This window comes from Ostrea edulis, chromosome 4 (genome assembly GCF_947568905.1).
Source record: "Ostrea edulis chromosome 4, xbOstEdul1.1, whole genome shotgun sequence".
NCBI classification, from domain to species: domain Eukaryota; kingdom Metazoa; phylum Mollusca; class Bivalvia; order Ostreida; family Ostreidae; genus Ostrea; species Ostrea edulis.
Genome location: NC_079167.1, coordinates 42,747,760 through 42,764,166, shown reverse-complemented (window position 1 = coordinate 42,764,166; position 16,407 = coordinate 42,747,760). Strand labels below are relative to the sequence as shown.

Genomic DNA, 16,407 nt, shown 5'->3' with positions numbered 1-16,407 from the left:
ATATGCAATCCTCGGACTGCACAAAAAATCCCCGAACTGCACAAGAGATAAAGGTCCCAAGTTGTGTGTCTTTAAGGTAAAAGAAGTGTGGCAATCAGCTGGATCCCAACACCAGTGGCCAGATAGTTTAGTTGGTAGAGTTTTCACTGTAATCGTGTTTTACTGTATGTGTGAATTCATTATAAGTGTGTTCACTGTAACTGCGTTTCACTGTACCATTGACCATTATCACATTTGCACAACATATTCTGATTTATACAATATTTTATTATGTATGAAGCATATAAATGGATTAGACAGTAGGCATAGCCTGTACAAGTCCTTTTCACATAATATGTACAGTCTGTGAACTATTTTGTGAAGCACGATTTGTTTTTTAATGTGGCTTTTTCTGCTGCTGTTTGTGGAATGTGTAGATGTAGATCGAGCCTGTGTGGGGGAATCCCCTATAGTAGTCCGTACTCCGCACGGCCGATACCACCAAGTTTGTCTGAAACAAAGGAGAGAGTTGACTTTGTATTACAAAATTACAGACATGAATATTACATGTAGCATGACTCCATGTGTGACTACAGACTATAGAGTTAGGAGTGAATGGATACAATTCGACATAGATCTATACTATTTGCATGTTTGGTAGTGAATGAAAGATTTAACAGAGAAAAATCACAAAAATCAAATATGCCCCCTCCAAGTATGTATAGCCAATTAATTGGGGTGTTAAGTGGAATAAACTTGAAAAGAGACAGATTGGTTTGTACCTCATAATATTTACAATTAAGGAGGTATGCTACACCAGAGAAATTTGATGTAGATGAAAAGTGGAGGATATGTTCAACAATATTTTGAAGTTGAAAATTTTCAAATTTACTTTATTTTGTCAAAAATACAGTTTTAGTAGAAGGTAATCTGAAAAAAATTTAAAACTCCTGCTTGACTTGAACCTGCAACCTACAGTTCAGTAGTCGGTATTCTAACCTACTGAGCTACACGGCTAGGTATTTAATTGGAAAAGGAAAAGTCAAATATTGCTGATATCAAGTTTTTCATCCATGTTTTTAAAGGAAGTCAGCCATTATGACGATGTAGAGTACTACCTTAAAGATCATGTCAACATCTGTTTGTCTGAAATTCTTAAAGTCTAAGGGCCATAACCCTGCTTCAAGTCAAGTGAAGCCAAACTTACACTCTTTAATTACTTTGACTTATTCTTGATAATTACTATTCCAATTCTTTTCAAATTTGGTATGAAACATCTTTGGGACAAGGGGACATAAGTTGTAAATTTCAGGGCTCCTGCACCCCTGAAGCCTTAGGAGGTGGGACAAAAACTGCCAAAAATTGACTAATTTTCATAAATCTTCTCTGCAACCACAAATGTATAAGAAAAACTAAATACATTGTGATATAGAGCAGGAAGTCCTCTACCAAATTTGTAAATTTCATGATTCCCAGGTAAAGGTTCTGACCCTAAAGTAGCGCCAAATCTTAGTACTAAATTGACATAAGTATGATTGTGTAAAACATTTAAATAATATCTTCTTTGATACTGTATAATGTAAATTGAAACTAAATGGATATTTAGAAGGAGTAGGTCGACCTTTACCAAAATTGTAACTTCATGATTCCTGGGGGTAAAGCTTTTGGCCAAAATTATTATAGTGATTATTGTCTTTACTCTTTGCATCATAAAAACAGTACTCTCTATGTAATATTTTCACTTGCCATAAGGTGTATGTGTACCAAGTTTGATGGTCCTAGCCCCAACAGTTCGGTCTGTATACTGCCTACTTGATTTTCCTACTACCTTGAAAAACAAAAGGTGTCTTCTGTTAATCATGGTGATCAAATGTACCAAGTTGCAATATTCTGGAGCTTATGGTTTGGTCTGTATCCTGCCTACAGGGTTTTCCTACTAAGCGGTACTGCGACCTTGACCTTTGACAACAATAGACACCTTCCCCTGATCATGGTGATCAAATGCACCAAATTGTAATATCCTGGACCTTACAGTTTCGATTGTGTCCTGCCTACAAGGTTTTCCTACTAAGTGGTACTGTGACCTTGACCTTTGACTTTTAACCTTGAAAAACGATAGACATCTTCTCATCATGGTGATAAAATATACCAAGTTGTGATATCCTGGAGCTTACGGTTCTGTCTGAATCCTGCCAACAAGGTTTTCCTACTAAGTGGTACTGTGACCTTGACCTTTAACTTCTGACCTTGAAAAACAATCAGCAACTTCCTCTCATCATGGTGATCAAATGTACGAAGTTATAAAATCCTGGAGCTTACGGTTCGGTCTGTATCCTGCCCTCAGGTCTGGACAGACGGACGGAAAGAGAGACGATGCAATACCATAATATGACCCGTCTATGACGGGTGTATAGAAAAAAGTTCAGAAGACAAACTGTTCAAACGTTCAAGAATTATAACTCTGCCGAAAGCAAGTCAATCAAACTTTTATGGAGGAGGCATAAAAAAAACTCCCTCTCAAATTGATTTATGCTTTGCTAAAATGATTATTTGTTACCAGAGTCGGATACTCCAAAATTTCAGCCACTCTTCCTACGTAGGCTTTGGGACTCACAGGAATAATCATATCTCCTGCCTTAGAAAAATAAAGTTGGTTAATGAAACTTTTGCAAAGACGAATCGGTGAAATATCTCTGACCTAAAAAGCATAAAAAAACTAAACAAGAGGCCAATGGGCCACATCGCTCACCTGAGTCACCTTGGCCCCTATCTGAAGACTTTCCATATATATTTGCATGTAAAACCTTAGTCCCAATTATGGCCCAAACTACCCTTTGCAAACTTGAATCTACACTATGTCAGAAAGCTTTCATGTAAATGTAAACTTCTTTGGCCCAATGGTTCTTGAGAAGAAGATTTTTAAAGATTTTTCCTATATATTTGTATGTAAAACTTTGATCCCCTATTGTGGCCCCATCCAACCCCCCGGGGCCCATGATTTGAACAAACTTGAATCTGCACTATGTCAGAAAGTTTTCATGTAAAAATCAGCTTTTCTGGCTCAGTGGTTCTTGAGAAGAAGATTTTTAAAGATTTTTCATATATTTGTATGTAAAACTTTGATCCCCCCTTGTGGCCCCATCCAACCCCCGGGGCCCATGATTTGAACAAACTTGAATCTGCATTATGTCAGGAAGCTTTCATGTAAATCTCAGCTTTTCTGGCTTAGTGGTTCTTGAGAAGATTTTTAAATGACCCCACCCTATTTTTGCATTTTTGTGATTATCTCCCCTTTGAAAGGGACATGGCCCTTCATTTTAACAAACTTGAAAGCCCTTCACCCAAGGATGCTTTTGGCCAAGTTTGGTTGAAATTGGCCCAGTGGTTCTGGAGAAGAAGTCGAAAATGTGAAAAGACAGACAGACAGACGGACGCCGGACAAAATGTGATCAGAAAAGCTCACATGAGCCTTTGGCTCAGGTGAGCTAATAAAACGATTAAAACTAAATATTCCAGCATTATCTGAACTTTCAGATACTCTTACCAGTATTAAAATGTTGATGTGTTCTAAAACTTACATGATAGGCTGAAACATTGTAAAATTACGTAATATTTGATTCAAATGGTTAATATACATTCATTGCATGATAGTGAGGGGGATATGAAGATGTATTCACCCCAGAAAAATCATATTGCCCTAGGGGGAATATACATTCATTGCATGATAGTGAGGGGGATATGAAGATGTATTCACCCCAGAAAAATCATATTGCCCTAGGGGGAATATGATTTTTTTGGGGTGAATACATCTTCATATCCCCCTCACTATCATGCAATGAATTATTTATTATACCAAAACAAAGCAAGGCTACAATTGGATTTCACTCATCTATACATTGTATGTAGCTGAGATCACCCTAACAGTAACTATGCCGTCAATGTATTAGAAGGTACAAACAACAAAACACAGTGATATGATAACCAGTTTTTGTATTTCCATTCTCCTTGAATGCTGACTTACTTTCTTGTTTTTGTATCAACCAAAATCAGGGGATTTAACTGTGTATCGGAACCCCGTATATAAACAAATACAAACTACGAAAGTAACGACTCAGACTTAATGTGACGTCACAATAAACTTCGTTTATCTTGATGTAAAATTTATGGAAAATGCATGAGTCTGCCGAAGGGGGTGTAATATGATGGGGAGATATGATGTTTGAGGGAGATAGGAAATTTTATTATCCCTTACACGATAGTCTAGACCAATCAGATTACGCTTTGCATAGCATTTTCATACCAAGGTATAATAATATATTTATATATCCACCTGATATGAATTTATCATCAATTATATATAATCATATCATATATATAATCATCCAAAAATAATTAAAACATCACACTGTCCAATATGAATATTCAAAGAAAAAAACCCCACACACACATTTAAAATGTCTGTCAAGTGAGGAAAAGTTAAACTTTGTGAGTGTTTTTATTTTATTTATTTCTTTTAATACATAAACACATATATACACACACCATTTTCCATGGGCACGGGGAAAAGCCTAGACAGTCTTTTGTATAGGTTGCATTGCCGGTGGGAAACTTGCTGCCTCCGTAGAAAATGTACAGCCTTCCATCTTCATCTATCAATTAGACGACAGCGATCAGATTTATAAAGCCATGACAACTCTAACTCAAAACATGTCCATCAATTCCTTTTAGTGTAGTATTTGGGGATCTATGAACCATGGATATTGGCTCAGATATTATTTCATATACAGTACATGCCCTAGTAATTTCAGACTGATGGTGGGGGAGAGATTTTGTAATCTTTAATCAGATTTAAACTTTTGACATGGTTACTCGCTAATGGAATCTTGATACTCATGATAATGTTGTGCAAGAGTTAGGCACCCATTAAACATTAAAAAATAAAGTCATCCTCTACTAAACATACTTATATTGAAGGCTAAATATTATCCTCTATTAAACATACCTATATTGGGAATTAAACATTATCCTCTACTTAACAAACCTATGTTGAGAACTAAACATTATCCTCTACTAAACAAACCTATGTTGAGAACTAAACATTATCCTCTACTAAACAAACCTATGTTGGAAATTTAACATTATCCTCTACTAAACAAACCTATGTTGAGAACTAAACATTATCCTCTACTAACAAACTTATGTTGAGAACTAAACATTATCCTCTACTAAACAAACCTATGTTGAGAACTAAACATTATCCTCTACTAAACAAACCTATGTTGAGAACTTAACATTATCCTCTACTAAACAAACTTATGTTGAAAACTAAACATTATCCTCTACTAAACAAACTTATGTTGAGAACTAAACATTATCCTCTACTGACAAACCTATGTTGAGAACTAAACATTATCCTCTACTAAACAAACTTATGTTGAAAACTAAACATTATCCTCTACTAAACAAACCTATGTTGAGAACTAAACATTATCCTCTACTAAACAAACTTATGTTGAAAACTAAACATTATCCTCTACTAAACAAACCTATATTGGGAACTAAACATTATCCTCTACTAAACAAACTTATGTTGAAAACTAAACATTATCCTCTACTAAACAAACCTATATTGGGAACTAAACATTATCCTCTACTAAACAAACTTATGTTGAAAACTAAACATTATCCTCTACTAAACAAACCTATGTTGAGAACTAAACATTATCCTCTACTGACAAACCTATGTTGAGAACTAAACAATTTCCTCTACTAAACAAACTTATGTTGAGAACTAAACATTATCCTCTACTAAACAAACCTATGTTGAGAACTAAACATTATTCTCTACTAAACAAACCTATGTTGAGAACTAAACATTATCCTCTACTAAACAAACCTATGTTGGGAATTAAACATTATCCTCTACTAAACATACCTACATTGAGAACTAAACATTATCCTCTACTAAACATACCTATATTGGGAATTAAACATTATCCTCTACTAAACATACCTATGTTGGGAATTAAACATTATCCTCTACTTAACAAACCTATGTTGGGAATTAAACATTATCCTCTACTTAACAAACCTATGTTGGGAATTAAACATTATCCTCTACTTAACAAACCTATGTTGGGAATTAAACATTATCCTCTACTAAACAAACCTATGTTGGGAACTAAACATTATCCTCTACTAAACATACCTATGTTGGGAACTAAACATTATCCTCTACTAAACATACCTATGTTGAGGGCTCTTGGGATTAGGTCAGTCCAGTCATCTGAATGCAGTGGCGCTCCGATTAGCAAATCATCAAACCCATCTCCATTCAAATCAGCAAACTGTCAAAATTCAAATCAACAAACTGTCAGAATTCAAATCAACAAACTGTCAAAATTCAAATACTGCTTGTTTCTTCATAATCATTTTTGACTAACAGAAGCATACTTATCATTAAAATTATGATCTGATCAGTGATTGAAGGGTTGGTGGTGCAAGTCTCAGACAGTGTGTTTTCATGTGATTTTCAGTGACTACGGTGATTATGTTCTCGGAGGTTAAGATTTATATACGTATACAGTAATACAACTAATAGCAGAAGGTAAAATGAGATCACAGCAGTCTTGGAGAAAAACCTTTCATTCATTCAAATTTTCACAAAAGACAATGGGTGAAACCAGATTTTAAATATGTTAACTAAGTGACTCAGATAACCTAAAACTCAAATCAAAGTAATGCCTTGATAAATGATCCAAACAGGGCAAAATTCCTGTCACCATCGAAGTGTGCCACTTGTACCAGGCCCTCACTTGTGACGTTGAAGAGAATCACAGTCCCGCTCCACCTCAGTTGTACTGGGATGGTCAATATTTCTCCGTAGACCATGGCTCCTGGTACGCTGACCGCCAGAATCAGGGAGGAGTTGTTGTACGGAAATCCGTAGTCCATGCTGTAACCGGTCAAGTCAAATTCCTCACGGCCGTTCAGGGTTAGGTTTGGAAGTTTTACTTTTGAGGCGATGTTCGTAATAATAGCAGCACCAGCAGATTGCAGGTCCTCAGAGTTTAAGGTGCAGTTTAGTCTGTTTGAAATAGCATAATAGTATATATGATCCAATTAAATCATTTACAAATTCGATTTCTAACAAAATAATTTGTGAAATAACAAAATAACATAATTACTGTAAAGTAACTATTATCTGTGAGTGAGAAATTTTCGCAAGTTTCACAAGAGACTTATTATCTCAAATATTTCTCGCCATAAAACCAGTCCTTCAATTTACTGTGTGACAGATGTTTACTGTGTGACTGATGTTTGCTGTTTACTGTGTGACAGATGTTTACCGTGTGACAGATGTTTACTGTTTACTGTGTGACAGATGTTTACTGTGTGACAGATGTTTACTGTTTACTGGGTGACAGATGTTTACCGTGTGAAAGATGTTCACTGTTTACTGTGTGACAGATGTTTACCGTGTGACAGATGTTTACTGTGTGACTGATGTTTACTGTGTGACAGATGTTTACTCACAATGCACACTTTCTGTAATAGGGTTCACTTGTCATCACTACGCCATTCTTCCCTCTTACAGATTCACCAAACCAGCCATTATTCTGCAATAAAATGTTACAAATTCACCAAACCAGCCATTATTCTGCAATAAAATGTTATGTATTAATGAAATCATACAGCAAGCCATCATTCTTCGATAAAGTGTTACGTAATGGTATTAATGAAATCCTACAGCTGCTACAAGCCATTATTCTGTGATAAAATGTTACATATTAATGAAATCATACAGCAAGCTAACACATTTATGTACATGTTTTGTTTTTTCCAGAATTTAGGCTTAAAATAAAAATTGATTTGCTTGATGTACTCCGACCGACCCGTGAAATTTGTCCCAACCCAATCGTTTTTTCCACTCTTCGAAATTAAATTTTTTTTTCCCTCCCTGGAAAGTAGACATTCTTCGAATTAGTTTTAAAGTTGATGCCCTTTTTCTTTTGGACTAGTTGTTTTACAGAATTTTTGTTACACTGTATCAAAATGTTCTTTAGGCGTCTTTAGGTTCTACTTTCACTTTGATAATGACCATTTGTTAATCCGGGAACTTTTCAAACACTTTTCTATATGAACGATCAAATACACCACATCCCTGCTCCAAATTACCACATTATCTACCAACAAAATAGAGCAAGAAGCTACGAACTCCCCCGTCAAGGCCTGATTGTATTTGTGTACAAAAGTTTAAAAGCCATGTTACTTAAATAAAAAATCACGCGAGATAGTGCACCAAAATTATGGCGGACTATGAGTCTGCGTTCAAGTTGATGGTCTATATATACTTCTGAAAAAGCATGCATAAAATTTTGATATGGGATTATTTAAATGTTATGACGATTTAATAGGTGAAAGGCACCTTTACTTTGCTCTTAAACTGAGACACACGAATGGAACATGATTGTCACAACAAATTGAACGATACGGGGAAGTCGGTATTAAAATTATATTGGGCAATATTAAAACTGATTGTAAATTGCCGTCATCATGTAATTCTGGTCGTCATCGGCGAGTTATCGTTCTTTTACACATAGGCGGCGCTGCAACTAACTTGGTCCTTTCGCTATATGACGTTACGCGTACCAGCCTACCAGAAAACATTTCAAAGTTTTACGTCGCAATCAAGGCAATGATATCGAAATATGATGGCATGCCCTTGCAGCTGCTGAAAGAAGAATTAAGAAAGAAAAATGCTAGAGTTTCTGGGCGAAAGAAAGAATTAATCGAAAGGTAAATATGATATGGTATGCATGTCTGACACGATATCGTGATACTGTTAGGCTTAGTAAAATATGCAAGCGAATACACAAACTAATATAGTTGAAGCACAAAGATACATTCAAGATGTCACTTTCCTTAAACATCCGGTAATTATTTTGACAAAAGAATTGTATTATGACTGGAAATTATGAGCGAGATGTTACATGTTCGAAATTCCTCGGACTCTTCAAAGCTCCTCCCCATGTTGTGACATGTAAGTAATCCTTTAACCTTTGCCATACGTAAGTTCTCAAAGAAAGTTTTAGATACATTTCATATAAAACACAGTAGCATCTAATAATTTCAGAATAATCTGCAATCACCTTTTGTAGTAATATGTGTTGAACTGCGACACACAACTAGTCATTTTTGTCGTAGTACCATAGATGAGTCAACTTTCACGGTTTGTGATATATATTTCATTGAAAAGTATTCTTTGCTTCACCAATTATTCTAATTAAATTTTTGGCCGGTGTGCACAAAGTGCAAACGGCTTATAAAATGGTGAATGACCGGGGAGGGAGGTTGGGGTTGTAGGGGGACACCCATTAGTGTCTTTACTGCATGAAATGAGATCAGAAATAAATTGTTTACACTGTTACTGTCTATACTGTTGGCTAATTGTAAAGTAACAGTATAGACAATAACTTTACAACCAGAGTTTGATATGCTAAATGATCTGGAGAAAATCAAGTGGAATATTTCATTTTCATCTACAAATTTGCATTGAATTACATTGTATTTGAAATACTTGAATTAGCAATCTTAAGGAAGAAAATATAGTTCATTTGTTTTTTTATGATTTAAAAAAGAAAAGATGTTTTTTCTGATCTTCAACTATATCTACAATTTTTGAAGTTGATCCATTACCATGGTTACATATTGAAGTAATAATTATGAATTAACTTCAATGTGTGTTTAATACAATAAAAGTAAACTGAATACCTACTGTCTAAAAATAAACAAGTGGTTTTCAAATCATTATATGAAAAATTAATTTCTTTTGATAGGTTGGAGGCTTATGACAGAAATAATGACTTTGGGAAATCAAAGGAAAACATAGGGTTTGACTTCAGCATGTCTATTCCTGATATAACAGAGTACATTGACCTACATAGTGAAAAGAAAGTATGCAAAATCCAAAGAGAAGAAATAGACAGATATCTTGGCATATTTGATAAAAGTCTTGACAAAAAAGTACTAGATCTGTACAAAGAAAAATATCTGTGTTACATCCGTGTGAGTTCTACACAAGATTTTGACTTTATTCGAAGTGCATGTAGAGCTGAAATGAAAAGATCGGTGACATATCTGGTGGACATAAAACTTTCCAAGGATGAACAACAAATAGAAGAGGCCCAATGCGAGTGTGGTGCAGGAATGGGTCCATATGCACACTGTAAGCATATTAGCACTGTACTCTATATATGCCATACATGTATTTAGCAAGACTGGAGAGGTTAATGTTGAGGATTCATGTACACAGAAATTGATGACTTTTCATCACACGAAAAAGTTTACAGGGTCCCCCTTGAAGGCTCAAGACCTCAATATTCCTGGTGCAGAACAGGTTACAGATATTCTATTTGAACCACGACCTCCACAGTACAGAAATAACAATTCTTACAAGGACTATTTCAGGAATGTGTGTTTGAATTTCAATGAAATAAAATCCATGCCAATATCCCATTTATTCCCACCAGCAAATTCACTTGCAGTTGCTCATGACTACGTCTACCTGAAGTATACCCCAGAGGACATGTTCTTGAACTCAATCTGTGTTGGTGAAATAAGTGAATTGCAGAAATCATTCCTTGAAATTAACACTCGTGGTCAAAGTCAAAATCCTCTGTGGAAAGAAGAGCGACTAAAGAGGCTCCAGTCATCAGAATTTGGCAGAATTTGCAAGGCCACAGAAAAGACGGATCGTTTTAAACTTGCGAAATCATTACAGACTGCCAGAAACATATTTACTCCTGCGATATATCATGAAAACATGAAACCGTTGCAATCAGGCAATATGAGAAAGGCTATGACTGTAAAATACAACAATGTGGCATTTTTGTTTCGAAAGAATATCCTTTCCTCGGTGCATCACCCGATGGTATCATCAGTGATGATGCCATCATCGAAGTGAAATGTCCATACAGTATACATAATGAGGAAATTTCAACATCTAACTTGCCATACCTACAACATGGAGATAACTGTGTTATTTTGGACAAAACACACAACTATCATTATCAGGTTCAAGGCCAGTTATTTTGTTCAGGGTGGAAGAAATGTGATTTGATTATTTACACTTTGAAAGATATTATGTATTTAAGCATTGAAAGAGATGACAAATTCATATCAAATATGATATCTGATTTAAAAGAATTCTTTGACAAGTTCTTTAAACCTGTTTTGCTAGAGAGACTATTTTACAAGTCTTGCAGTTGCTAGCTATATTTGTAATGATGGTGTGAATTAAATTGTAAAGTTGACATGGAGAATTAGTAAAACTTGTCTACCTTACATGTAACATGGATATTAAAATATGATTGCTTATGAATATAACACAGATTAATCAATTGATGTTTTGCTTGTCAAGAGAATGACAGTGACCTTGACCTGCACTAGCAAACAATGAAAAATATTTTGTTTGATGTACTTGTACCCCATAGTTTTTTCTGGGACTTAAGGAGGGGGTATATGGTTTTTTAGGATTTCTTTTTTTTTTGCTGAAAATATGTCTGCATTGATTTCAATGTTTAGATATATTATATTTTCAAAAAAATCATCTTTCATAGTGCCTATACCTAATTTGAATTCATCAAGCAAACAAAAGTATATTTGATGGGGAAATTGATGCTGGGGTTATCCTTAGAAATTATATAGATTGAGGGTCATATGACAGCATGAAGCCATATTACATAAATATCAAATGTTCATCACTGAGCATAAAATTCAGTTTTAATTTTATCTTTACACTGTGTTTCATTATTTAAAACAAAATCATGTTTACTGTGTTAGTTTATTTTACATTTATTCAACAACAACATTGATGAATCCTCATCAAACTATAATGGAAACTGCACTGTCAAAAATGACAAAATAAATGACTATTTCATATATTGACTAGAATTTAAGCATTTGTTGGAACAATATTCTTCCTGAAATTACACAGCATACATATAATGAAAATAACTTCACTGGCCATTTTGGTGACGCTCGCAGACACTGGCTGGGTCAATATTTTAAATGTCTTCGCTAGTCCTATTATCCGTTCGATGTGAACACGCTTGCTAGATATTTTTCTATCTTTCATGACACTTCTGCCATTCATCCTATTCATGTTTTTGAAAAAAGTTGGAATATTAATAGCAACATCAAAGGGAGCAAATAAGTCTTGCACATTAAAACCTTTTTCAGCCATAATGCTATCTCTAGGGTCACAATCTCTCATTAGGCTGCTCCTTTCCACTATCTGTCTGTCACTGGTGGAACCTGCATATGCTGTAGAGACATAGGAAACGAGACCACCAGGGGTTGTTGCTCCCACAATTACTTTCACTGTATTCTTGTTTTTATAAACTGAAAAAGTAGCTTGCTGTGACTTTGGATTCTTTGGTTTTTTAATTGGTAATTCAGTTCCATCAACTATGACACGCGTTGAAGGAAAAGTCTGTTTGAACCCAGATGGAGCAAAATAGCGAACAATTTCTTGTGAAGGCCATAGGTTAAGCTCCCTCCATTGTAAGTTCATGAAATTGATCCATGTAAGAAAAATATTACAAACCATACTTTCAGAAATGTTGAACATTCTGGACAGTTCAAAATTTGTTGTTCCTCTACGAAGCTTCATCAATACCAGAAAAAACTGGTTTTCAACACTAATGTTGCAGACATTATGATAAATATAGTTCAAACAATATGCTGCCGGTCCAAGAGTGTTCAATACAAGTTTAAATTTCATGTAAGTTTCCAGTCCAGTGTAAAAGTGAATGCCAGCATCATCAGATACAAAGTCATCAATGTCAAATTTTGGTTTACTTGGAGTTTGTGTACTGCCTGTTGCAGTAGTAAATGGAAGTTGGTATTCAATAGTCATGTCACTATCAATTTGTTCTTTGGCTTCTTCCTCTATCTCTATCACCTCAGCTATTGCATCATCACACAAACAGGTAGAAGACACATTGTTATTATCATCTGTAAACACTAGAGTTTTAGCTGATGATCTCTTCGCATACCTTGCCTTTCTTTCACTTGCTGCAGGGGTTGGTTTGGTCCAATTAAATTGGCTGGGTATGGCATTTTTCTTCAGCTTTCTTTGTAAAGAAGGGGTACCTATCCAAAGATAAAATTTAATTAATTGATAATTGTTAACTAATTCATAACTTTGACCTTACATTCTTACCATTTACTACTACTATAAAATAAAGTGGGGGAGGGTGCAGTCACCCATATATAGATTACAGATATTAATGATCGATGTTGATTAAAAATAGGGGGGGGGGGCTCCCCATAATTCTATGGCCCTGTATACCATTCATTCACAGAAGAATTCCGATCATTTGAACTTCAACAAATATAGATATGGTCATTATATTATATATCTTGTACGTACATCTCAGACCCTGATGTGACTAACAGTAATATATTGCATCAGACGGAGAAAATTCGAAATAATTTATTCGGTTGGAAATCATGCACTCGCTTTTCCAGTCTCCACAATTATATTACGATTTCATAAAAGATTTGTTTATGGTTTGTTGATCATTGCAGTTAAGTGTTTTAATTACCATATGTTGTCAGAGATACATAATCATCGTCTGTAAAATGATGTCTGCAAATGTAGCTGTACTCGCTCGGGGGTATCCATTGCTTGAACTTGAACTTCGTCTCCCCTCTTCGAATAGCATGGATCCATTTCCCACGCCTTACAGGATCTTTAGGCAAAATGTGGTCGCCTTTCCCGGAGCATTCTGGTACGATACAAGTTGTTGATGGCATTTTTCAAATTTATGTTTGCAGCGCGGCGTAGTGTCACAAAATATCAGTTGTTAAGTAAAAGCAAGAGACCTTCCAAGTGCATCGATATTTTGTTCCGAAGGCGGACCAAGTTGCATTTAGCGCCACCTATAATTTTCGTCATGTTCGGTAACTCACAAATGCACGGAACTTGGATATTCATGGATCACATTAAAGTGTTTAAGTGATTACTATTATGAATGTCAAACCACAAATAGAAGAATCAATTCGGTGGTAATAAAAACTGTGGAGATCCTCATCCGTGATGAATACAAAATGTCCTGAGAAAATTCCAGAAGACAGTGGAAGATTTACGTGTATTCACAGGAGTCGGCAATTTTATCAATAAAGTAGAAATATATGAGAAATGGGCATAAATACTACCACTGAGCTTCGCGAGCGTAGCGAGCTCGCGAAGCTCAGTGGTAGTATTTATGCCCATTTCTCATATATTCTCATATATTTCTACTTTATTGATAAAATTGCCGACTCCTGTGGCGTATTATATACAATGTGTACAAAATGAATGTTCTAAACTCTATTCTGTCTGGCTGCGTTATGTGTTTAATGAAAACATCAGCAAATTTGTAAATCTGATTTTTATGACATTCAAAAAAAATAAATTAAAAATACCGACCTACCTACTGAGTGGCCAAAAGTATTGCAACAAACATGGCTGACGTCATCACAATGTAAATATCAGCTTCATGGAAAAAACCAACTTTCAATGAAATAAACATTATTTATTTACCATTTTTTCTAGTATTTTGTTACAAAGTCTTTCTGAATAATAACTTGTCGTAGTCTTGAAGATATTGAAGCATGGAAGCTACGGATATATGTTTAAGAGAGGACATTCCAAATTATTGTCACTGCAGCCATTAGGTCATCCCGGTTTTTAATATCATCAAACTCACGGGACAGTTTCATTTTGATACAACGCCAGACATTTTCAATGACATTAAGGTCCGGGGACTGTGCAGGCCAGTTGAATTTTGGAATACTGTTTTCTTGTTTCCAAGTATTGGTCTGTCTAGAGGAGTGGGGGTGGCATTATCGTCTTGGAAAATAAATTGCTGATTTCCAAAAACTTTGCTAACAACGGGCCATAAGAAATTATCCAGCAATTCAATACACTTTACTGAGTTTAGATTTCTATCAACAGGTACATGAACACCAATACCATAATAGGTAATACACCCCCAAAACATACAACTTACTCTCACGGGCGTTTTGCGTTGGTTCAGACGGTAAGGTTTCCACTTCTCGGACGATTTTCTCCACAAACTTACAGAGTTATTTTGTCAAATGACTACCTGTATTTCGTCTGAGAAAATAACTTTCTACCACTGTTCAGGTTTTCAATGTCTTTTCCTCGGCACCACAAAATTAGGCGTTGTTTGTTGACTTTAGCGATTGTAAGCGTTTTCTGAATTTTGCCCCTCCCGTATCCTTCCTGGTGTAACTTACGACGAACAGTTTTCCTGGACACATTTGTACCTTCATTCCTATTAAAAGTTGATGTAATGTCTTGAAGAAATTGTCTTCTGTTAGTTTTCAGAATGCGATAAAGTTTCCGATCACCCCTCTCATCTATCACTCGGGGCCTTCCACTCCGGGGATCATTTTTAACACTTTCTTTTTGACGGATTTTTTCAAAACTCGTCCAACAGTGCTTCGATGGATTCCCAATGATTCACTTATTTTGTTGTCATTAAATCCCTTTGAATTTAGAATTACAATCCTTTCCTTTAGGTCCTTTGACAATTCTCTCTCATTTTTCGACATTGTTTTCATTCGATACCTTACCGGAAATCGTCTGCTACTTGGAATTACAAACGGTTCCCCATATAATTCGTACCCTAGTTAATTCGCATACCTGACATCACGACCCAAGCTTACTTTGTTACGCGTCAGCAATAAAAATAAAATTTGAAGCGAGTAAAATTGTGATGACGTCAGCCATGTTTGTTGCAATACTTTTGGCCACTCAGTGTACATGTACCCGATGTAAAAAATGTGGGTCGGAGTACATCAAACAAAATTTTTTTAATTTTTAATTTATAAAAATTTATAATAAAAACGTTACACAGTCTATTAATTTCCCATCAATTTATTCTATGAATGTAGCATTGAAAGTACAGACCCTGAAACGTGCTACTACACCTTAAAAACGAACCGAACCGTTCCGTGCAAGAAACGAACCGTACCGTTCAAGAAACATACCGTACCGTGCAAAAAACGAACCGTACCGTTCAAGAAACGTACCGTCCCGTTCAAGAAACGAACCGTATCGTTCAAAAAGCGTACCGTACCGTGCAGAAAGCGTGCAGGATAATATTATGCAAACCCCACCCCCAAAAGCCCGAAAGTGTACCGTACCGTGCAGAAAGCGTGCAATTTATGTCACGTGACCCACTTTTTCAGCCACAGTATATTATTTTCACAATGGCGCCCGATGGGAAAGGAGGTCGTAGACTATTGCTGGCTATTCGAAGCATTATCCTCAAACATCACGAAGCTGGGTTATCAACTGTGAAAATCACCGAGATGCTTAAAACAAAGTACGAAATAAAAATGATCTGC

General features: G+C 35.6%; 1 protein-coding gene across 4 annotated transcripts in view; it reads right to left on the bottom strand.

Moving 5' to 3' along the window:
- Positions 1–246: 246 nt before the first annotated feature.
- The window catches only part of LOC125669462 (phosphatidylinositol-glycan-specific phospholipase D-like), a 69,055-nt gene continuing 52,894 nt past the window's right edge, over positions 247–16,407 (bottom strand). For 2 of the 4 annotated variants that reach the window (XM_048903972.2, XM_048903970.2), the window contains exons 19-25: positions 7,516–7,598; positions 6,724–7,066; positions 6,227–6,326; positions 4,522–4,628; positions 2,537–2,614; positions 1,726–1,807; positions 247–490 (exon numbers count right to left, since the gene is read on the bottom strand). In XM_048903972.2, coding sequence (XP_048759929.1) covers positions 447–490; positions 1,726–1,807; positions 2,537–2,614; positions 4,522–4,628; positions 6,227–6,326; positions 6,724–7,066; positions 7,516–7,598 — 837 coding nt within the window. In that variant the 3' untranslated portion in view covers positions 247–446. Of the gene's footprint in view, positions 491–1,725; positions 1,808–2,536; positions 2,615–4,521; positions 4,629–6,226; positions 6,327–6,723; positions 7,067–7,515; positions 7,599–16,407 lie in introns of those variants that run through there. The other 2 variants (XM_048903971.2, XR_007367867.2) reach the window with 2 other exon arrangements.